Source organism: Indicator indicator, chromosome 29 (assembly GCF_027791375.1).
Source record: "Indicator indicator isolate 239-I01 chromosome 29, UM_Iind_1.1, whole genome shotgun sequence".
Taxonomy (NCBI): domain Eukaryota; kingdom Metazoa; phylum Chordata; class Aves; order Piciformes; family Indicatoridae; genus Indicator; species Indicator indicator.
Window position 1 is genome coordinate 10,835,716 of NC_072038.1, and position 23,910 is coordinate 10,859,625.

The 23,910-nt window shown below is 42.3% G+C and overlaps 1 protein-coding gene across 1 annotated transcript in view; it reads left to right on the top strand.

The window, feature by feature from the left end:
• SMURF2 (SMAD specific E3 ubiquitin protein ligase 2) overlaps nucleotides 1-23,910 on the top strand; it is a 48,215-nt gene that overhangs the window by 14,096 nt on the left and 10,209 nt on the right. The window contains exons 5-11 of the mRNA XM_054393767.1: nucleotides 7,284-7,417; nucleotides 7,703-7,768; nucleotides 11,452-11,536; nucleotides 12,780-12,863; nucleotides 14,155-14,357; nucleotides 14,529-14,613; nucleotides 16,630-16,788. Of these exons, the coding sequence (XP_054249742.1) occupies nucleotides 7,284-7,417; nucleotides 7,703-7,768; nucleotides 11,452-11,536; nucleotides 12,780-12,863; nucleotides 14,155-14,357; nucleotides 14,529-14,613; nucleotides 16,630-16,788 (816 nt within the window). The remainder of the gene's footprint in view (nucleotides 1-7,283; nucleotides 7,418-7,702; nucleotides 7,769-11,451; nucleotides 11,537-12,779; nucleotides 12,864-14,154; nucleotides 14,358-14,528; nucleotides 14,614-16,629; nucleotides 16,789-23,910) is intronic.

Here is a 23,910-nt window from a genome sequence, read left to right on the forward strand (position 1 = left end):
CTCTAATGTACACAGACATGATCAGATGTTCATAATTCTGTCCTGTTTACAGCTTGCAAAATAGTCAAGAGCTTATTAGAGTGAAAAATCCATGTATCAAAATGCCACTTCCTCATTCTTGTCAAAATCTAAACACTACGCTTGGTTTTGTAGTGCTGATGAGTGTGCTTTGCCTGTGCTATGGCATTATTTTATTGTAATATTTTTATGTTAACACTTCTATAAAATGAAGCAAATCATTGACAATATTTCACTCAAACTCCTTTTCATGCTCTCTGTTTCAGTGCTGTGCTGTCTGCTGTGTGCCTTTTATTCAGTTTTGTCTCTCTTCTGTCATCTGTCCCAAATGTTCTCCTCACTATAAACTGATTGTTGCCATAACCTGGGCACCTCTCAGTGCTTTTGAGCGATATAAGTAGCGTGGCATGTAGATGTTGTGGTTTTCCTATGTCATTCCAAAGCACAGAATATTCTGCATTAAGTTATTGAAGCTTTTATTTATTTATAGATAGGTTTCTTTGTGTTTGTGCAAGATTTAGTTTTCCTCTCATTTATCCTTACATTCTTTATTATTTTCCTTGGGATGCAAGATGAGGAAGAGGAGGGAACAGTTTTGTCTCATTGTATTCCGTATTCTTCTTTTTTTTTCTAGGCTTTGTTCTGATCTCTTAACTTTTCCCATGGCTCCATTCCCTGTCTATTAGAAATTGTTTGAGCTGTGGACATCACCTAACCTAGACTATTAGTAGTTCCCTGAGTCTTCCCCAGTATCCACCAGTCCTGTCTTGGTGTTTGAAGTGCTGTGGTGACAGCACGAGTAAGCAGCTGACAGGAATGGGTTACAAGGGATGGTAGGTGCTCCATGAGCCAGATACTGGAGAAGAGAAGGAGCAGAGGATGTGGGAAATGAATGGAAGTTCATGTGCAATGAGGGTAATGGAAAGAAGTAGTAAGATCTTCAGGAAAAATTCCTTTCTGGTTATAATTTTCAAGGAGTTTTGACATAGTTTTATAGAAGGACTCATGCTTGCATCTGGATACTGTAGTTGTCTTAGCTTTGAAGTGAGACTGACTGCAGACTGCATCGTATTATAAAAAGCAGAGATAGAAAGGGAGTTTCTGGCAGAATATTTTGCTTGGGCAGATACAGTTTGTCCTAAGGAATTTAGACCTGTGTGAAACTTTTTTTCTAGTGTGTGTGGTTATTTCTTTGTTTTGTTTTTTGGGAAGATTCCCTCAACCCCTAGGTTGTGGTTAGTTAGGATATTCTTTCCAATATCAGTCACTTGTAGGGAATACTGCTTTGCTTGATTCTGGCAATTCTTGACACAGCATTAGGGAATATACAGCATTTGTAGTCCAAAGGGAATATCAGCATGTTGTCAGGCCTTGTGATTTGGAGATAATCTTCTCCTTCTCACTATTTACTTCATTATAATATAATTCCTTTTATTATTTCCCCTGTTATTCCTTAGTCTGTGGAAATATGTTTGCATTTTAAACATCAGTCACTTAGTTCCTACTTAAAACATCAATAAAAGATTAGTTCTCTTTGATACAGCTTCTCAACACCTGAAGGGATCCTGCAGGAAGGCTGCAGAGGGACTTTTCAGAAGTCTATCACTAGGTCAAGGGGGAATGGTTTGAAGCTGAGGGAGAGCAGGGTTAGACTAGATCTTAGGAAGAAGTTCTTCAGTAGGGTGGTGAAACTCTGGAATAGGCTGCCCAGGAAGGTTGTGGCTGCCTCCTCCCTTGAGGGTGCTCAAGGCCAGGTTAGATGAGCAGCTGAGTCAAGTTGAGAGGTGTCCCTGCCCATGGTGGGAAGGTTGGAGTAGATGATTTCTGAGGTCCCTTCCAACCTAAACCATTGTAGGATTTATGAACACAATACATAGTCTTCAGTTCCTACTTAAGCCAGCAATAAAAGACAAGTTCTCTTTCGAACAACTACTCACTGCCTGGTTTTTATTTTAAGGTAACTTAAACCTGACACTTATACCCAGTGTCAGGTCCCATCTTTTCATCTATACCACATACTCGGAAAATTTACTTTGAGGAGGGGAGAACCTAGAAAAATAAATAGGAATAGCAACTGTCCTACTGCTAAACACCTGAAGCAAACTTCATTGATTACAGGAGATAATCTTTCTTCTCATCTTTTGAAAATAGGGTTTTTAAACATCCTAATGTTTACCCTAACAACACAGCATTGCATGGGAACACAAGTCTCTGTCTTATGACGCTTTCACTGCTACAGGAAATGCTTTGCACACCAAGCATAACAGATGGAGACTTGGTGGCAGCTTGCCTGCTCCTGCCACCACGTAGCTTAGAAATCAACCAGAGAAAGGTTCATTATGGAGGATTTTTAAAGGAAAAATCTGCCTTTTTTTTTTTTTTCTTTTTTCCCTACCTTGAAGATTTGTGTCAGGTTTTAAATAATCTAAGGTGCAGTAAAACTGTCTCTTGGCTGTGTTGGGTTGATCAAAGCGTCCCCAGCCTGGAATTTATAGAACAGGTTAACACTGCTGCTAATTAACAGTCTCCTATCATGTGATGGCATATGCAAATGGCACAGTAAGATGGATCTGTTGTGGTGTATTTGTGCAATAAAGTCTGAATGAAGTTGCTAACTCCAAGGGAATTCTGTGACTTGCTAACCCAGTTCAGCATAATAGATACTCTGTTGTGTAATGTCTGTAAGAAAAGAAAGAGTTGTAAAGAACAAAAAAAAAGGGTTTTGCTTTTGCCTTACGTGGGGCTTCGTTCAGATCTCGGCATGAAAGGAAGCAGCTGAAGTAGTTAGTTGCTTAGATTCCACAGTCTAGATGGGTGTGTGTGTAAGGGGAGGGGGGAATCTGGGAGGCTTTCCAGAAAGAAATTGCCAAATAGTTGCTGTCTGGATGCAGTTTAATGTCAGTAAAATACCATGTTTGCCCTGGATCCATTCCCCTTCCTTATTTTCAATCCTGCTTGTGTTTTCCTTGTTGTTGAGGCCTTTCCTCAAAGCTTTCAATAACCAAGCATACACATTTACAGACCTTCTCACATTCAGAACATTTAAACACCTCTTAAACCAGCACTTCTGGAACTTAAAAAATCACCTTTTTCTCTTCCTTTCCCTCTTTTTTGTTCTTGAGGATTTGGATCTCTTCTACAGTCTTCCCACTTCACATGTGCACTCTGGCCTCTGCCTTCCCCAGCAGTCTCTGCCCTTGAGGCATAGCAACTCCTATGGTCTATATCTTTCTAAAAGCTCTAATCCCATTATCTTCACCAAAACCTAGTCCTGGTACCATCTTTACTCTGTGCCCTTCAGATCCCCCCCCTCCCCTGCCCCAGGCTCTAGCATGGACTTGTTTGCTTTCCTTTGTTACAACCTCAGATGTAACCTCACCCAGCTTCAGCAGCTCCTCCTTTTCTCCTCACTGTAGGTTCAAGTGTTTGATGCCTTGGCAGAATTGCCTTTTCCCCCCAACCCTACAGTTTTACTTGACTAGTTATTGCTAATTACTTGCCTAGTTATTGCTAATTATCCTGGAATTTCTTTTCTCTGGGAGAGAAGACAGCATCTGCTTAGTGCTGATTTAGACAATCCCATCCTATAATAAACTCTTAAAGAGACATCAAACAGCTCCTTGCTGTGGTTGTTTAGACCAGTTCAGTGAAGTTGATGCCCTTTGCATTTAGGGTAGAAGCGTTTCTGGATTGTTTGGCCCTCATCCACAGATCTGCCTATTCTGTCTGAAACACATCAGGTGTACAAGTCTTAGCTGAACTTCTTACGTGGGTCTGTGAAGGAACATCTGGAGTAGAAGCCCACTTTGATTACTGTTTGCTTGGTGCAGGTGCTTTTACAGCATCTTCTAGGCTCTGCTCAACATTGGGCTGGGTAGCACTGGGAGGAGAAAGCAGCCAGTCAGTGCCACTTGTCTGTGCTGTGTTCCTATCTAAGCCACAGCCCCTGGTGGATTCTCTCCTGACCATCCTAGAGCTCAAACACACTTCAGTTGCTACCAGAGATGAGAGCAGCATCAGAGTGAAGAAAGAGAGAAGAGGGAAAAATGTGGGTGATATTTTGCATTGTCTCTTCACACCTGCTTCTCCCACAAGCTGAAAGCAGCTGAGAGCATAGAGCAGAACACAATAATTGGATTCAGTTCAGAAATGGGAAAATGGAGAAAAAAACACAGCAATTTGTCCAGGTCAGAAAAAGAGTTCTCTGTGGCAGCGTGGATTAGAAACAGAGAATTCCTGGCTTCCAAGGCTGAGTTCATACCTCTTGATGTTGCATTTTTCTCTGTTCCTGGAGGGAGTACATCTGGCTTGTGATCAGCAAGAGGTGTTTTTTCAAGATCTCTATTTCCCCCTCCCTGTATTTTTCATTCTGCTTTTCTCTACTTCATTCTTTTCTTTTCTTCCAGCAGGGCATGTGTTTGATTTTTTTTTTTTATTTGTTTAGAAGTAGAGGTGCTTAAAGTATTTTTCTTGAATATTTCCAAACACACAGTTCTTAGCCAGATCCCTAATTTTACAGATTGAGAAAATATGGGAGCTAACAAAATCTATATGGAAATTGAATTTCCAGGTTTCCCCTTCATTACTACTAATCCTTTTACCTCTACTGAACTACTAAAACTGGGAGATAGATATTGCTGACAGGATAAAGTTAAAAACAAAACAGAACCCAAAAAAACAAGCAAACAACACAAAAAACCCCAAACCCAACCAAATAAACAAAATCCAACTAAACAAAACGGAAAGAAGAAAACTGAGCCAGAATACCCCAAAAAACCCAAACCAAAAGCTCAAAGAACTTTAATCCTGAGGAAGCAGACAGGAGCACCAAACAGGATGGGGGGATGTGTTTTGTTTCTGGTTGGTTGGTTTGGTTTTGTTGTTGTTTTTTAATTTACTCTATTTTTTTTAAAATGTTTTTTCTTAATAAATGAAATTCCTAGCTTGGGCTTTTATGTTGGAGCTTTATTGCCAGCTGATGTAACTTAGCCACCAAATGTAACTAAGCCACCAAATGAATTGGAAATGTCACCTTGTCCTGCCATCACTCTTTAAATTCAACCATGTATTTTCATGGCTGAAATGATGCAGAAATCTAGATGAAACCTTTTGCTAGAAAGCCAACTCGCAATTACTGAACTAATTCTTCTCTTCCTCTGGAAAGAAAAAGAAAAGAAAAAATCCACTTTTATTTGGAAAACACAGCTTGTCTTGCTTATTTCCTTTAAGTGTGTGAATCATCCATGTTCTCTGGTGCAAAAACCAGAGCAGGTTGTAGTAGTCATATAGAATTCCTCACCTGTTTGCTGGGGATGGTTTACTGTGTCTGCATCTCAACCATCAGAACCTCACCCTGAAACCTTACAGTAATTCTTGGAAAGTGTGTTGTGTATTCAGCTGTTCTACATATTATTCAGACTGCTCTGTTATGCAATTGTGTTTAACCATATACCTCTGACTTTCTTAAAGCAACAAGGAAAACTGGAAAATTCAAGACAGGTCATGATAAGTCTTTTGTTTTTAAGTGCACCTAACTTGTTCTCATAAGAATTTATTTTAAGTACATGAAACATTGTAGACTGCAACTATGCACGTGAATACCCATTTCCATCTCTTGTTTCTTTATGCAAAATTGGCATTGTGAAGGTTGTAAGGCCAAAAATCTGACCTATATTGTGCAATCAGTTCACCATTCAACAAGCTTTGTTTTGTTTTGGGTTTTTGTGTGTGTGTGTGTGAAGTCTGTATTTTGTTTGGTTTTCGTTGTGCTTTTTGTTTGGTTTTGTTGTTGGGGTTTTTTTGTTTTTTTTTTTCTTTAATGTGCACTGGTTATTTTAAACCATGCTCATGGGTGTGTGCCTACAGTTAGGCTTTTCTGTCTTCCTGGATCAGTCCCTGTCTGCAGGTGGGGAAAAGGAAGTTGTCAAAGCTGTGCTTTTTTGAAAAAGGAAAAATGGGAGAAGTGTTAATTGAGAATTTACCTGCTCACAGGTGCAATTTGAAGCCATTGACAGTTCAGTTGTTTGGTTTGCCAACCTTGACAGTATTATTTCTATCTCTATGAAAATATTAAGATGCTTTAAAGCTGATTCAATCAATGAGGTAGATGTCTTTAGATAGTAGTTGAGTTTGATCAGTTTTCCTTCAAAAACAAACAAAAAACCCACTTCCAACTAAACTGCAGAAGGCCAGAATTCGTGGTCTGGGAAGGGAGAACTACAAGCAGCTCTTGGGATCTGAGCCATAGTTACAAATTAATTTTCCTCAGCTTTAAAAGGCTGTAATACATAATTCCGTATTGGTAATGGCTATCTTAGGTGTTTTGAAAGCAAAAACTTACCCACAAGGTAATTGCTTTTGAAGAACAAAGCTTCAAACAAAAAAGCAACAATAAAATAATCCAGTGCCCAGGTTTCCCCAAGCCAGTGCAATGCAGATCCAGGTTTTGCAAAGCATTTCTGTGGTAATGCTGTGAGGAGCAGGGGGCAGGAGGGGGAGGGTGGCACAGCTCACCTAAAACATGGATGAGCTGTGTGTAAGAGGGTGCCATTCCTAATTTGTCATGTGTGTTGCAAACATGGCCCTTCTGCAGCTTTCTTAACAGTACATTAGCTGCCTGAAGATCTGTGTACTGCAGATGGATAACTGGGTTTGGATTTTGTTCTCCCTGAGCATTCAGAAGAGGTCCAAAGGAGGGGGACTTTCATTGCTGATGACTGGAGGAGTAGCCTGAAAAGCAGTGGCTGATTAAGTGCTGCAAGTGGATGCTGAACTGAGTTTGTGTGCTGGCATTTGAGCTGCTCTGCCTGCTAGTGCTGCTCACACACACATGCTGCAGGAGCATTGCCGTGCCCTCTGGTTAGGCTGAGCATAGGCATGAAGCTGGCATTAGAGCTGATCATGTTTGTAGCTGCTTGAAGAGATGTGGTCACCAGGCCAGCCCACAGCCTGCTCATGTTCCTGTTGGAAGCAGATTATGGTAGGCTTTGGATTACCAGGAATGCCTTCTTCCAGAATCAGGATCTTTAGCTAAGTTTGTATTCAGGTAAAGTCCTTCAAAGGCCATGCTGTCATTAAGGCATAATGTGTATCTCTCAGCTGAGATGGCTTTCTCTTGCCAGTACAGTGTGTGTTCAATTGTTCATGTAATGGTTGGTAATATATTTTTTAATTTTTTTTTTGTGTTCTTCCCAAAGTGATTTCTGGAACATTTTCCAAGTGTTGAGAAAGTGCCACTGACGGTGGTGTTTTTTCCCACTTTTCAGATACATCGGGAAGTCGGATTCCATAACGATCAGCGTGTGGAACCACAAGAAGATTCATAAAAAGCAGGGAGCTGGATTTCTGGGCTGTGTGAGGCTTCTTTCCAATGCAATCAACCGCCTTAAAGACACTGGTTGTAAGTAAGCTGAAGGCTGGGCTTTCTTCTTCCAGACCAAACTTTACACACAGAATATTGAGGAGTGACAGCTAGTTGAGGTTCGGTTAGGGTTTGTGAAGTTTGTATATTCCAGTTGGTTTAGATAATGTGAGAAGGTGCTCTGGGGAGACCTCACCTGCAGCATTGTGTCCAGCTTTGGGGCCCCCAACACAACAAAGGCATTTTGTTCTGATGGTACTTAAGTATGCTGCTCAACGGCAGTGAAATGTTTGATGACTTCTGTTTTGTGTCCTCCTTTTGTAGATCAGAGATTGGATCTGTGCAAGCTTGGGCCAAATGACAATGATACTGTTAGAGGACAGATAGTGGGTAAGTAAGGGGTTTGCCTTTTACTTCTCTTGAAGATTAACAGTAGCTATAAAAATACCTTTCCTAGATGTCAGGTTTCTGTATTGGATTTTATCTTTTTTCAAATTCAGTGTCTAGTGCCAGAGCCATTTGGACCTCGGCCTAGAAGTGTCTGTGTAGAGAATTAAAAAACCCAAACCCCATGAAGCAAAACCCCCAAACTATCCCCCCCAAAAAAAACCCAACAGAACAAATCCTTTAAATATGATTGCAAGTGTTGAGACAGATAAAAGCTTTCTGAAGAAAATTTGTTTTAACGTTAAAGACTGGTGACAGTTTGAGCCCCAAATCTCTGAAAAACTGGCTGTACATTTCTTGGCCACTGCAAGCTGCAGCAAAGCTGTGCTTCCTGTAGGCTCTGTGAAAGTGTAAGGCATCTTGCTGTAACAGGAGTGAATTGCTGTCTGGGATGACTCGGTCAATTCATTTTGTGTTTTCACGGGTTATTAGCAAGTCTGTCACCAATGTCTGTAGCTGTGCTTTGTCATTCTGCTAACTCATAAACCTCAAATAACTTCAGAATTGGAAAGAAGCTGGCAAATTGGGAGGCAAAGCATCCACAAACAGCTTTATGAACACTTTTGTGGGTACATTGGGAGTTGTTTCAGAAGGCAGGATTTCTAGTAGGTCACTTAGGTAAAAAAAAAAAATCTTGGTCAGGATGAGGAAGTCTTTATGGCAAGATGTTAATGAGAGAAAGTGAATTTTCATGCTAGGTTTTATGTTCAGTTTGTAGTTCAAAGCATATCCAAGCAGCATTCTTGTTTTGTCAGCCAGAGCAAACAGTCAACAAAGAAGGGCTGCAGTGCATTTGTTTGCTTTCCTCCAGTTTCTGTTGAATAATATCTCTGCCTTTACCTCTTTATGTAGCTTTAACCATCTGTCTAGCATCTGATCTGCAAGTGTTTGCACAGTGTTAGGTAAGCGTCCAGGAGAGTCAGATGATGGTAGAACTGGAATCATAACTGTACTGCTGACACTTCAGATCATTTGTGACCAGTACATTTTCCATGTGAGCTTGCACAGAAAAGTGAAGGATAAAGCAGTCATTTTTTTGGAGTGTGTTGTCAGCTCAGTTTGCTTTTTGGTTTTGCTCCAGTACACTGGTCCCCTGATCATCCATGCTGTATTGTATGCAGTTTTGTTTGAGGAATTCCTTTGAAGAGGAAACTGAGCTCAGCTGTCAGGGTCTCTCTGAGAAGCAGAGATCAGCTCTTCCCACAGCAGTCCTTCGGACATGACACTAGCAGGGACTTGTACCCTCACCTTGTGATGTGCTCTCATGCTGCCCTCCAGAGTACACAGCATACATCCTTGTCATCATGATTGGAGAATGCTAATTGTTAATTAAACAAGCAAAACCCTCTCCCCAGAACCCCACCCCAGAGCAGAAGTGTCTCAAGGCTGCTGGGATGCCAGATGGGAAGCCTGAGGCAAAGACTGTGCAGTGTGGGCATGGCAAATACATTTCAACTGGTTGTCAGAGATAGCTAGTCAGCAGTGTGGGCATAAATTATACTGACTAGTTGTCTTACCCTGATGTGATCATGAGAAATGGTAGAGCCAAGCAGCATTTTCTCTTTTGGCCTGCTGCTGGGGCTGTCCATGATTAGGAGAAGCTGCTGGATGGTGCATGGAACCTAGAGCAAACACAGCTTGACAGGGCACAAGCTCCCTGTGCTCTGCATTCTGCTGTTACCATCAGAAAGGGCAGGTTTCCCCAGTCCTGGCTATGTTCTGGTGAGACTCCAGGGGTTTTTTGTTTGTTTGTTTGTTTGTTTTCCCCTGTTTAAATAGTTGTTATTAATCTCTTTATATTTTAATCTTTCTTCACTAATGCAGTTTTGTCAAGTGGGTGAAGGAGCCTGAGTAAAACTAGGTGATTCTACTGCACTGGTAGAGAAATCCTGATTACAAGATCAGAAAGAAGATACAAGGAGTTTTAAACACACCCTCAGTCCTTCTCATGATAAAGTGACTTAAATTAAAAGGCTATGCAAGACTGGAAAGCAATATTAAAATGTAATTGATGCCTTCAGCAGACGATAACCTTATAGATGAGGTGTAAATTGGGTATGGCTTTAGAATTTGGGACAGGCAGTAAGGGGATTTTTATCTTAACTACGTGGGGTTCATCTTCAAAGGGGGGAAGAAAAGGGGACACTTGTGAGTAGTGGATGCAAAGGGCACCTGAACTGTGTCTTAATCTTGCAGCTCTCTTCTGTGCCACCATTTTATTTCTGATGTGGCGGTGCAGAAAAAGTGAGTCCTTACTCATTAAAAATGAAGCCGTGCACAAATTTTGGTCCTCACATAGGCAAAGAGGAGGTAATTGCCTTTGTTTAGTTTCATTTTTGTCTGTGTGTATTGCTTGCCAAACCTTGTCTACATGCAGCAGTGTGAACTGTAATGTGTGGGTTTGTTGCAGAATAAATACATCATCTTGGTTGAAATTAAATGTAAGGTGTCTTTTGCTCTAAGGAGTTGCTTTATGATGTTAGTGTTCCTGGAAGTCTAGGAGCTCATATTGATTAGGAATGAAGCCAGCAGGTAACTGCAGGGCTTCGTGGGCTGGGCTGTTGAAGGCTCAAAATCCAAAGTTTCAAAACCCGTTGTTGAAAATTTGGACTCTGGGGCAAAACCTGCCAGTGCTGTTACATCATTTTTTTAAACTTTGTGATCTTGACAGAAGCTTAGGTTTTGGCTAGGTTAATGGCTGTAAGTTTACTTCACTGCATGCACATATAGGACTTGCAGGCAGTTGTCCAGAGGTACAGTAGTGCCACCTCAAATGTGGGCCACAGCACGTATTCAGCTTTTAAAGTCATCACTTTATTGTTAAAGGCAAAACAAAACATCAAAAAAAGAAAAAAGAACCACAGGAACACAAGTGTCATAAATTATCAGATTGGACACTTGCAAATTATGATACTGGGAACAAAAGCTGCCTGGAAAAAAAAAAAATCTTTGTTTTCATAATTGTAGTACAAAAGCTTCAGGCATAAATATCCATTAAATGAAACAAGCAATGCAGTTTTGCTGAGGGCAGTGAGGGCTTCTCAGGGTGCTGAGCACTGCTTGGTGTGAGAGTTGCATTTGACTTCTTAGCACTGGTGATTGAAAGCAGCTAGTAACTAGACCAAATGTAGTGATTTCAGCAGTTACGTTTTGCCTGGGGTGGGTGTGTGTGTTGAATCTCATTTGCACACAAAATACATAATAACAAGTCCAAAACTTAGAGGAATTTCTTATTTTAGCTCTTTCTGTTAGCAGTGCTCCCATTAGAGCTGCAGGTGTGGCACTAGCACTGTCCTGCTTGCTGTCCCAGCTCTGAGGTTGGCCATCGTGCTGCCACCAGCGAGTCACAGTTCATCTCAAAAGTTCGTAACAGCTTCAGAGTTAACTTCTTGTTCTGCCTTAACTCACATTTGTATTCTTTAAGCTAACTTCTTTGAACTGTGATGTAGAACTACCTGTATGAAAACATGCACTTTGTGTGTAGTTCTCTTTGATTTGTGAGAAGGACAAAATATCCAGAACGTGGCTCAACTTAGTCCTCCAAGTTGTACCATTTATCTTTCAAATCTAACTGTAATTTGCATTCAGATGCCACATCTTTAATAATTCTTTTGTTGTCTTAATAGTAAGTCTTCAGTCCAGAGACCGAATAGGCACAGGAGGACAAGTTGTGGATTGCAGTCGGTTGTTTGATAATGATTTACCAGATGGGTAAGCTGCCATCACTCTGATGTAAATACACATACAGCTGCAGTAGTGAGAAGTCAGTGCACAAATATGTTAATTTCTTTTTATTCTGGTAGTCAGAGTTGTACAGTTTTGAATGTAAAAGCAGAACATAAGCCAGTGAGGATACAGAAGGTGGTTGATTATTTGACCCTTGTCTCTTGGAGAATGGGAAGTGACCTGTATGAGTAGATACTCTTAAACATACACTTGTCTAGGAAAAAGTTTGTCTGTCAAATTACAGAACTGATAAATTAATATCATGTTAAATCAGAGCCAGCAAACTGACTTCCTCCATGCAGTAGTTCTGTGGCAAGGGCCTGGCTGCCTTCTACCATGCTGTGCAGAAGTGTGTGCTGTTATGAAAATGAATTGCTTCTTCTTGCATGTACATCATCATGAAGAAAACATGATTGGGAGAAGCAAGAGAGCCTGAGTTCTTGCTGTATTTACCTGCCAAAGGCAGGGTTTAGAATTTTGATTTGTCCCTGTGAGAGTTAATGAGATCATTAACACCTAAACCAGTTTTGTGAATACAGAAAAAATGCTCTGGTTTAGGTTCTGGTGCTGTCATCAGCTTCTTCAGAGCAAACACAGACCACCTGAATGTGATTCTTGGCAGGTAAAGACAGGAGAAACTGATTTTTCAGATGATGAATTTTGAAACATAAATTAGCATCTAAATTCTAAACAGCATTCTTTTCTTAATTTGGAGTCTGGAGGAGTCAAAAACAGTGTAGGTATTCGCTTCAAATGTGCTTATTGTATAACTATGGCTTATTTAATTGTGTAACTGCAAAGCTAGCTGTGTTTTGGAGTGCAAAACAATAATTAAAAAGTCATGGTATTTGAAGGTGACTTCTTAATGAAAGCAAGCAGTGTGTGAAAATATTGAAAATACTTACTGAAATCAGTGGGTAAAAGCAGTTAAAGACGTTATTAAACATTGTTTTTCAAGAAGTTTCTTTATATGGCTATTTGGATTTAATTAGAATGTAATTAGTTATTGAACTGAAGGTGTGACACTGTTAATGATCTACCTGGCTCCAAGAGAAGGTAAGATCAGGTCTGAGTGGAACTTGCAGTTGTTTCCTGTTAACCTTGTTCAGCTGAAGTGATTCATAACAGTGTAAGTCTTCCTGAGTTGGCACTTATGTCGGAAACCTTTTGTGCCCTGGTTTCCTGGAAATACCGCTCATTGCCTTATCTCTCCATGTCTGAATTCTAGGTGGGAGGAGCGGAGGACTGCTTCTGGAAGGATCCAATATTTAAATCACATCACACGGACAACTCAGTGGGAGCGACCGACACGGTGAGACTCTGCGTGTGATGGAGTTCACTTGCTGGCCAGGAGTGCTGAGCACAAGTGGCTCTAACAGGAGTATTGGGCATTCGTTTCTCTGAGTCACTCTACAAACATTGTATGCTTTCACTCTCCAACATCTTGCTCTTTCAGCCAGCCTGATGTGTAACTCAGAAGAATCATTCTGACTAGGTTTTCTTCTTCCCCTCATACTGGCATCTCCGCCTTCTTGTAGAGCTGTTATGGTAGAACTCTGTAAATGCAGACATGATAGCATGCAGGCATTATAAAGGATGAAGAGAAGAGATCATGAATAGCTGACAACCACTGTCTGTGTCCATGCTGATTGTTACAGAGCATGCTTGGACTTCTTTAGGATCATCTCCTCTAATAACCACAGAGGGGTGTTGTGGAAGCTGTTCCTCAAACCAGCTTTGCAGTGTCACTGCCTGTTTTTGAGACTCTTCTGCAGACTGTCCGTACCATCCTCAATAAATATTATCCCAGTCTCTGTGTGCATATATTTGTCTTAAAATAATCTGTACCGTTAATGCTGCCAGCTCTGACAAGTATCTGCAGTTTCCAAGGGAGTGAGGGTACTGAACACCTTTTAAATTTACCTATCTGTATTTTTCCAGGTGCATTAAAATACCTATTCCAAGATGTAGAAACAATTAGACTAGAAATAAAAATGCAAAATACATGATTTTCTTTGGGGGATTTCCTGCATCCTTATCAATCCTCCTTTAACCTCTTTTAAATCCTTTTGAAAGCAGCATTGTGATGCAAAACCACATAAGTCAATGTTTCCTCTTGCAGTGGGGATCTCCAGCATTTTTTTCTCTTGCCTAGCTCTTTTTCACCATCCTCACCTGCTAACTTTCCTTGTAAATTAGAAGGAATAACAAGGCCTGATCACTTCCTCAGCTATATAAATGTGAGGTGAGAAAGTTTGGGCTGTACAATGCTCATTAGAAAAAATTATTTTACCCTCAGTACTCTTAAGGTGGAAACTGTACATGAGAGCATTGGATATGATCTTGATCCTGTAGCATTATATAACTGAGTGTCAGGTCAGACTGTAAGACAAGTGAGGAGTTCCTATGGGATGAATCAGTGAGTGCAGAGCAGAAGCTTTCTGCGCCTCATTGAGGTATCCTGCTCCACACATCAGCTCCTCGGTTCTGCCATCCATGAAGATTTTGCCAGAGCCCTGAGATGAAGCCTCTCCACAGTGTTGTGCAGCTCCATATGCAGTCAGAAATGCAGTTGTGATTTTTTTTTTTCCTCTTTCTTCCAGGCCAGCATCTGAATACTCCAGCCCAGGTAGACCACTGAGCTGCTTCGTGGACGAGAACACTCCGATTACAGGGACGAACGGAGCGACCTGCGGGCAGTCCTCAGATCCCCGGCTGGCCGAGAGGAGAGTCAGGTCACAGAGGCACAGGAACTACATGAGCAGGACACACTTGCACACTCCTCCTGATTTACCTGAAGGATATGGTATGCAAATGAAAAAAATTGTCAATTGTAGGTCTCCCAGTAAAGTGGGAAAGTGGGTTTTGTCTTCCCATTTGTAAGATTCTTTCAATTCTGGGGGCAGTCAGGAATTTTGGAGTTGTGACACTGATTTTTTTTTTTTTGGTTTTATAGTTATTTTTCTTGCTTTCACAGAGCAAAGGACGACTCAGCAGGGACAGGTCTATTTTCTGCACACTCAGACTGGCGTTAGCACGTGGCACGATCCAAGAGTACCTAGGTAAGAAAGGACGGAAGGATCCTCAAGCTGTCAAATGGCAATATTCTGGGCAGTACTCTCAAGAGTTTTTCTCTGTCTAATATTTCTGACTCTTGGCCTCTAATAAATCATTTTAACAAGTCATTAATCAAAATAAATGAATCTGTCTTCCTTAGTTCTTCAAGTTATTTTAATGCAAAGATGGAAAAGCAAGAAATAAATGGCAGTGATATTTTGAGAACAGGTGCAGTTAACTTATTGTAGATCTTGCATGTGAATTATAGTAAATACTCTGCACAATGATGGAACAAAAAGCAGGATCTGAGCACTTTGAAAAAATTAGATTTATTCAGATATTTCAGTGAAAACTGGATTAGTTTGGGGGTTTAATTCAGGTTTTGGAAGTCAACAAGAAAAAGTGGTAGCATATATTTATGAGGGTCAAACTTGGTGACAAATAGGCTGGACAAATGGGATGAGTTTTGATGGAGGAGGAGACAAAAGGGAAAACCTGGGAAATCTCGTGGATGCCCCTTGGGTGTGTAGACATCTGTTTATAGTGAACTACAGTCTCATCAATCTATTTAGCTTAAATTTACTTGTCTCTGACGATTATTGTCCCATGTTCAAACTATGAAAGATAATTTACTCAGAGAATGGGAAACTTGCTACATTTTGAAGGAAATGATTGGGCTGCATCGAGGGGTGTTGCCAGCAGGCCAGGAGAGATGCTTCTGCCCCTTTACTCAGCTCTTGGGAGACCCCACCTCAAATACTGTGTCCATTTCTGGTGTCCCCAGCATAAGAAGGACACAGAGCTGTTGGAATGAGTCTGGAGGAGGGCCACAAAGATGATCCAAGGGCTGGAGCACCTCTGCAGTGAGGGCAGGCTGAGGCAGCTGGGGTTGTTCAGCCTGGGGAAGGGAATACTACAGGGGGATCTCAGAGCTGCCTTCCAATACCTGAAAGGATCCTACAGGAAGGCTGCAGAGGGACTTTTCATAAGGATGTCTGAAGACAGGCCAAGGGGGAATGGTTTGAAGCTGCAGGAGAGCAGGGTTAGACTGGAGCTTAGAAAGAAATTCTTCAGTACAAGGGTGGTGAGACTCAGGAATAGGTTGCGGCTGCCTCTTCCCTGTGGGTGTTCAAGACCATGCTGGATGAGGCCTTGAGCAGCCAAGTCTAGTTGAGAGGCATCCCTGCCTGTGGTGGGGAGGTTGGATTAGCCATTCTGACCCTCAGCTCTTTCTTCCTTTCAACTCACCTGATACTGGGAGATGTGAACAGCTTTTAAAAGAGCTACACTCAATAGCCTGAGGTATCTGACGTGTGAATTACATACATGAAAAATCAGTAAGTTTACATTTTTGAGGACCAGTATTTGTTTTGTGTGAAACTCTGGGGTGAATTTACATCTTCCTAATTTCAGCAGAATTTCCTTGAGACCCATTAAACCACCCCTGCATTGCTCAGAGCAGAGCTTAGTCATTGGTCATAGAATATTTGATTTCAGATATTTTTGTTAGAGAGCTGTTTGCTTCCCACTAGCACTTGAGGCTTTGGGGCAAAACCTCCTGTGCCATGCATGCATATCCTATGCAGAATTCCCCATGGAAAGTCTACATCTTCAGAAATGTAGCTTTGTTTTGTAGTTTTTCAAGTATGATTCAGAGTTCCTTTCATGACTAATGTTGGTTTAGAAACATTTTCTGTCAGCATTGGTGCAGAACCGCAATTCCATTTTGGCAAGCAGGGCAGTGATCTTTATTTTGGTATTAATTTCACATCTGAAACTCCTTTGTAAAAACGAAGGTGATGTGATAAGACTTTTTTTTTCCCCCCCATGGCATGTGTTCTGGGTGTGTGTTTTTCCTTTGGTGGGCTTGCACCATTGGAGTAGAGATCCCAGCTGAAGAGCTCAAGTTTCTGAGACAATACGTTTTGTCAGACTGTGTGGAATTGTTCCGTTACATTTACACTTGTTTGGCTCAGAGGCCAAATGCTGAGGTATTTTTCATTTTATATTTGTTTTCACAGGGATCTTAGCAACATCAATTGTGAAGAGCTTGGTCCACTGCCTCCTGGATGGGAGATCCGCAATACAGCAACAGGCAGAGTTTATTTTGTTGACCATAACAACAGGACGACGCAGTTTACAGACCCACGGCTATCTGCTAACTTGCATTTAGTCTTAAAGTAAGTCTACAGTCTCTGGCACATGCTGAGTGAAAAAAGGGACTCCTGAGGGGGGCTAGATCTTATATCAAGATGTATTCTGCTGTTCAGTAGTGTTTACAGCACAGCAGTGGTGCTCTAGCACACTACCAACTTTCTCTGTTACACAGCAAAGAAGACAGGTTTGCTTGTTCTTGGGAAAAATCTACCTCTAGCAGAGTTTAGGCAGGAATGTGACTATTGAGATGCTGTGAGTTAGGGGCAGCAGGAGGGAGGTTAGTGGAAAAGGTTGGCCCATAGAATTTTTCTGATACAAGAGAGACACTTCCTTTCCTTTTCTTCATTCTTCATCCTATTTTCAGCTCTGGAGAGCCTCTTTAAAATAAGAGGTTGCATTCAGTAGCCAGTGATGTGAAAGACTGCTGAGTTAGACAGGGGTGCACAAGTGCCCAACTATTCTCCTGGAGTAAAGGAGAAATAATTCAGCTCCTGCCTTCAGTTTAAGACTACTTGAGATCTTCTTAAAATAAGATCTAAATAATTTAACTCCGTTTGTGTTTGTTGGTTGGTTTCGTTTGTTTTTTTGTTTTTTAATTGAAGAACTGCATTTTTTATGCCTTAGTGTCTTGATATCACATTTTTGTACTGCACTTTTTTAAAAGAGAAGGGAAAACTCTACAGAATTCTGGCTCTTGTTTTTATTCTCTAGGCACTCATTCACACAGGGGGATTTTCTACTGAAAGTGGAAACCAAAAAGCAAATAAACATTTCTCTTTTGCCTAGGCATGGCTATCTGTTAGTCCAAGCTATCTGGGAGTTTGACTCTATTGTTTCTCTTCCTAACACCTTTTAATACTCCTGGGAAACACCTGTAAAGTACTGAGTAGGTGTTAAGTAGAAGAAACACAATGGAGAGCTGGCCAGATAGAAAGCCTTGCAGCCCTAGGCAAGGAGTTAGGAGGAGGAATAGTCCTGTTAAGGAAGTGAATCATTGGGAAGAAAAGAAAAAGGGAACAGGCACTGAGAAGACAAAACTGAGGAATGGAAATATCCAGTAGGTCAGCAGATCTTGTGTGTGATACATAAAAGCTGGCTAGACTGTCAGCCCAATAGACATTTGAATTTAACAGCCCAAGGGGGAGAAGAGTCTAAATATTGACAAATAATGTATTTTGCTTATAGAAATCCTCAGTATATGTGTGTATAGTACAGAGCCTTGGTCAACCGACATCATCCAGACACTTTTATGTTCTTTTTATCATTTTGGTTTAATTTAGAAAAAATCGCTACTAATTTTAGCTGAATTTAGATTGGCAATTTCAAACTAATATGGTATTAAAATATACTTATCAGTAGAGGAGCATTTTCATGTTTGAAACACAGGAAGTTCATTGCTTTACTTTAGATTTAGATATTTTATCCAACAGAAAATGCCAACCTTCTTAGCTACAACAGTGTAGAACGTTCAGTTAACTGGGCTAGGTTTCTCCCCTATGAAGAGAAACTGAGAGCCCTGGAGCTGTTTAGTCTCGAGAAGACTGAGAGGGGATCTGATCAATGTCTGTCAATATCTGAGGGGTGGCTGTCAAGTGAAGGAGGGTGATCTCTTTTCAGTGGTGCACAGTAATAAGACAAGGAACAGTGGATACAAACTTGAACACAGAAGGTTTCACCTCAACATGAGGAGAAACTTCTTTACAGTGAGGGTGATGGAGCCCTGGAGCAGGCTGCCCAGAGAGGTTGTGGAATCTCCTTCTCTGGAGACTTTCAAAACCCACCTGGATGCATTCCTGGGAAGACTACCCTGGGGGATCCTGCTTTGGTAGGGGGGTTGGAGTGGATGATCTCTGGAGGTCCCTTCCAACCTCTAACATTTTGTGATTCTGTTTGAAAAACTCCTTCCCAGGAAGGTTTATTTTTAAACAGGGTCCTAGTGGCTAGTCCTAGGTGTGCTGTGGAGGGCAAACAGGTAGCTTGCTTTATCTGGAAGATCCAATTTGACTTTCACCTTCCAGAATCACAGAACCATTTTGCATTTCTTTAAACTTGAAATACCACTACTGTGTGCTTCAGTTTTTCATGTCTACAGCTGTATTTCATTAGGGAAGGGTTTCAGAAATTCAAGCAGCAGTATCATCAGCAGAGTCTATCGTCTGATAAATCTTTTCTGGTGTTTATTCTTATATTGCACCAAACAGGATAAGTGAAAGCTATTCTCCCCCCCACTTTTTTCCCCTTAAGCCTACCTCTTATTTGTTCTGTAGAAAACAAAAAGCTCATCTGAGAAATGAGCTTAGAATTCAGGTGGGATGGGTGTGATGGTGTTTTAGGTTCAAAGCCATAATGAAAAGAGTGATACTGACTTTTCTGGGCTGAATAAAGCAGTTTGTTCTTCCAGGGATGACATTCTAGGTAATGAAAACAATCGAACCAGTTCCCCAGTTCTGTTTCAGAACAGTGGCCAAGAGCTTGTGACAGGTTTTGCTAGTTACAGCACCTGAACAGTGCTCAGCTAGATCCTTGAAGCACTGCAGAACCAAGCTTAGTCCTTCAGCTGTGCAAACAAACTAAGAAATGAGCTGTAATTCCTTTAAGCACTGCAGGTTTAGCTAATACTGCACTGATTATTTTTAGTCTAATACGGAGGATGGCATTTTTGCTTTTCTCTTCATAGTACTGCCCTGTTTTAGATTGGTTTCATTTGATGCTTAGATCTTAGGTTCATGCTCATTGCAGAGATTACATATTCATTTAGACTAGCTTTGACTAGCTTTGTGATTAGGGGAGGCTGCCTTTTTTACTCTTAAAGGTAGTATGAACCTCTGCTAACCTTAGTATATAATTATGACCTTCTCTGGTAGCCAATACAAGGAATATTTGCACATGCTCATGCTTGTGGAATTGAAGTTCAGCTCTCAGAACAGTGATGTTGTTTTAATTTGTATATCAGGTAAATACAGTTTAAGTGACAGTTAGATTTAAATCTAATCACAGATGAAAAGAAATTACCATGCACATAGCCCTGGTGAGGCTGCATCTGGAGTGTTGTGTCCAGTTCTGGGCCCTTCAGTTCAAGAAGGATCTCAGGGAACTGCTTGAAAGAGTCCAGCACAGAGCCACAAAGATGTTGAAGGGAGTGGAACATCTTCCTGTGAGGACAGACTGAGGGAGCTGGGGCTCTTTGGCTTGGAGCAGAGGAGCCTGAGGGCTGACCTCATTCATGTCTATAAAGATGTGTAGTGCAGTGTCAGGTGAGTTTGTGGTAAGACCAATGTGATCAGCTTCTTAAGGCAGACTTACTTTAAAACCAGCAAGCAACGAAGCCCTGTGAGACTAACAATGTTGGTTAAGCCAGCTTCTGAAGTTCTGCATCCTAGGACGTGGGGTTTCTGTGTATCATTGCCTCCTTAGAGCCCAGCAGTTAAGAGCTATTACCATTAATGTTAAGCTTTGAGTTCCAGCTGAAGTGATGTACAATGAGTGTGGCATTGCAGGGGTTTCTAAACCTTAGCCTTGTAAGACTACTGATGAAGAGTTGCTGGTCACCTGGTGTTGGTTTTCCTTGAGGGTGATGTGTGCAAAATTGCTTTAAATAGGAGGTTTGCAAATAACAGAATAGAATAGAATAGAATAGAATAGAATAGAATAGAATAGAATAGAATAGAATAGAATAGAATAGAATAGAATAGAATAGAATAGAATAGAATAGAATAGAATAGAATCAAGAAGGCTAGAAGAGACCTCAAAGATCATCGAGTCCAACCTGTCACCCTACACCTCATGCCTATCTAAACCATGGCACCAAGTGCCACGTCCAATCCCCTCTTGAACACCTCCAGGGATGGTGACTCCACCACCTCCCTGGGCAGCCCATTCCAATGGCCAACCACTCTCTCTGTGAAGAACTTTCTCCTCACCTCCAGCCTAAACCTCCCCGGCGCAGCTTGAGACTGTGTCCTCTTGTTCTGGTGCTGGTTGCCTGGGAGAAGAGACCAAACCCCTCCTGGCTACAACCTCCCTTCAGGTAGTTGTAGACAGCAATGAGGTCACCCCTGAGCCTCCTCTTCTCCAGGCTAAACAGTCCCAGCTCCCTCAGCCTCTCCTCATAGGGCTTGTGCTCAAGGCCTCTCCCCAGCCTCGTTGCCCTTCTCTGGACATGCTCCAGCAATTCAACATCTTTCCTAAACTGAGGGGCCCAGAACTGGACACAGTACTCCAGGTGTGGCCTAACCAGTGCTGTGTACAGGGGTACAATGACCTCCCTGCTCCTGCTGGCCACACTATGCCTGATGCAGGCCAGGATGCCATTGGCTCTCTTGGCCACCTGGGCACACTGCTGGCTCATGTTCAGGCGGCTTTCAACCAGTACCCCCAGGTCCCTTTCCACCTGGCTGCTCTCCAGCCACTCTGACCCCAGCCTGTAGCTCTGCATGGGGTTGTTGTGGCCGAAGTGCAGCACCTGGCACTTGGACTTGTTGAATGCCATCCTGTTGGACTCTGCCCATCTGTCCAGCCTGTCAAGGTCCCTCTGCAGAGCCCTTCTACCTTCTAACAGATCAACACCTGCTCCCAGCTTGGTGTCATCTGCAAATTTAGTGATGATGGACTCAATCCCCTCATCCAGATCATCAATAAAGATATTGAACAGGATGGGGCCCAGCACTGATCCCTGGGGGACACCACTAGTGACAGGCTGCCAGCTGGATGTGGCACCATTCACCACCACTCTCTGGGCTCGGCCCTCCAGCCAGTTCCTAACCCAGCACAGAGTGCTGCTGTCCAAGCCACAGGCTGACAGCTTGGCCAGGAGTTTGCTGTGGGGGACAGTGTCAAAGGCCTTGCTGAAGTCCAGGTAGACTACATCCACAGCCTTTCCCACGTCCACCAGGCGGGTCACCTGATCATAGAAGGAGATCAGGTTGGTGAGGCAGGACCTGCCCTTCCTAAATCCATGTTGGCTGGGCCTGATTCCTTGGCTATCCTTCAGGTATGCAGTGATTGACCCCAAGACAATCTGCTCCATGATTTTCCCTGGCACTGAGGTCAGGCTGACAGGCCTGTAGTTCCCAGGTTCTTCTGTTCGTCCCTTCTTGTGGATGGGCGTCACATTGGCCAGTTTCCAGTCTTCTGGGACCTCTCCAGTGAGCCAGGACTGGTGGAAAATGATGGACAGAGGCTTAGCCAGCTGCCAGCTCTTTCAGCACCCTAGGATGAATCCCATCAGGTCCCATGGACTTGTGAATATCCAAGTGACTCAACAAGTCTCGAACTAATTCCACATGGATTTCAGGAGTACAACACTGCTCCTTGACCCCATCAACCAGCTCAGGAGGCCAGTTATCCTGAAGTCCTCCTGCCTTACTGTTGAAAATGGAGGCAAAGAAGGTATTTAGAATCTCAGCCTTCTCCTCATCCTTAGTTACAATGTTACCCTCCACGTCCAATAAAGAGTGGAGGCTCCTCTTGCCCCTCTTTTTAGCATTAATGTATTTATAAAAATGCTTTTTGTTGTCCTTCATGGAAGCGGCCAGTTTAATTTCTAACTGTGCTTTTGCCTCTCTAATTTTTCTTCTACATGATCTAACAACATCCTTAAACATATCACTAGTTGCCTCCCCCCCTTTCCAAAGGCAATAAACCCTCTTTTTTTCCCTTAAATACTTCAGGAGCTGCTTGCTCATCCAGGCCGGTCGTCTTCCCCGCCGGCTCGTCTTACGGCATGTGGGAACTGCCAGTTCCTGTGCCTTTAGGAGCTCCTGTTGGAAGTAGGTCCAACCATCCTGGACCCCTTTGTTCTCAAGGGCTGTTACCCAGGGAACTTTCTGAATAAGTTGCCTGAACAACCTGAAGTTTGCCCTCCGAAAGTCCAAAGTGAGGGTTCTGTTACTGCTCCTCCCTATCTCCCTGCATATTGAAAACTCCACTATCTCATGGTCGCTGCACCCTAGACAGCCTCCAACCATCACATCTCCCACCAGCCCTTCTCTATTTGAGAACAGCAGATCAAGCAGAGCCTTGCCCCTGGTAGGTTCACCTAAGAGCTGCATCAGGAAGTTGTCATCCATGCACTCTAGGAACCTTCTGGACTGTCTCCTCTCTGCTGAATTAAGTTCCCAGCAGATGTCTGGTAGGTTAAAGTCCCCCACAAGGACAAGGTCTGATGATCTTGAGACAGCTTCCAGCTGCTTATAGAATATCTCATCAGCCTCCTCATCCTGGTTGGGTGGTCTATAACAGACTCCAACCAGGATGTCAGTTTTGTGTGGCCTCCCTCTGATTTTAACCCATAAGCATTCAATCCTTTCATCTGCAACCTCGAGTTCTGAGGCATCAAAAGATTCCCTAATATACAGGGCCACCCCTCCTCCTCTTCTCCCTTGCCTGTCTCTCCTAAAGAGCTTATAACCCCCCAGTGCAGTACTCCAATTGTGAGAATCGTCCCACCACGTTTCTGTAATGGCAACTACATCATAGTTTTCCTGGTGAACCAAGAGCTGTTCAGAACCACAAGGCAAACTGGGAACACCCCCACTCCTTTTTTTAATTGCCAGTTCTGAATGTTCCTGTGGTGAAAGCCTGCTGGAGGTGAATTTTGGTTGGCCAGTAGAGCTTTTGCGTAGACTTTGTTTCAAAACAGACAATAGGCTGCAATTTTGAAATGCATTAAAACTGTGTTTGGCTCCCTCTCCTATTTTTTGAAGTTGAACAAACCGAATTCCTTGACATTCCACTGGAAAACATTTGGAATTGTAGCCTTTCTTACTTACCAGTAAATTCAGGGTATTCCCATGTGTTCCACAGTGAGACTGTTCTCGCGGTTTAGGTAAAACATAGATTTTTATCCTGGGTTGTTTGGAAATGGCATACTAAAAAGCTAGAAAATATCCACTTGCTGTGCACAAAAAACAACAGGAGAGGACATCTCTGCAACACCATTTGTTTACTTTTCCTAGTAGTTAGATTTACAAAATCTCCTAGAACTGCAAGTAAAAACACTTGTGTATCTGTACCAGTCAGTTCCATGTGAACTCCCACATTCCTGTGGTCCAGACTAGGCCAGGTACAAGGGACAATGTCCTTGCCAAGCTGCCAGTACAAACATCTTTCTGTAAGCTTACTCTTTTCCAGACAAGCCATTTAAA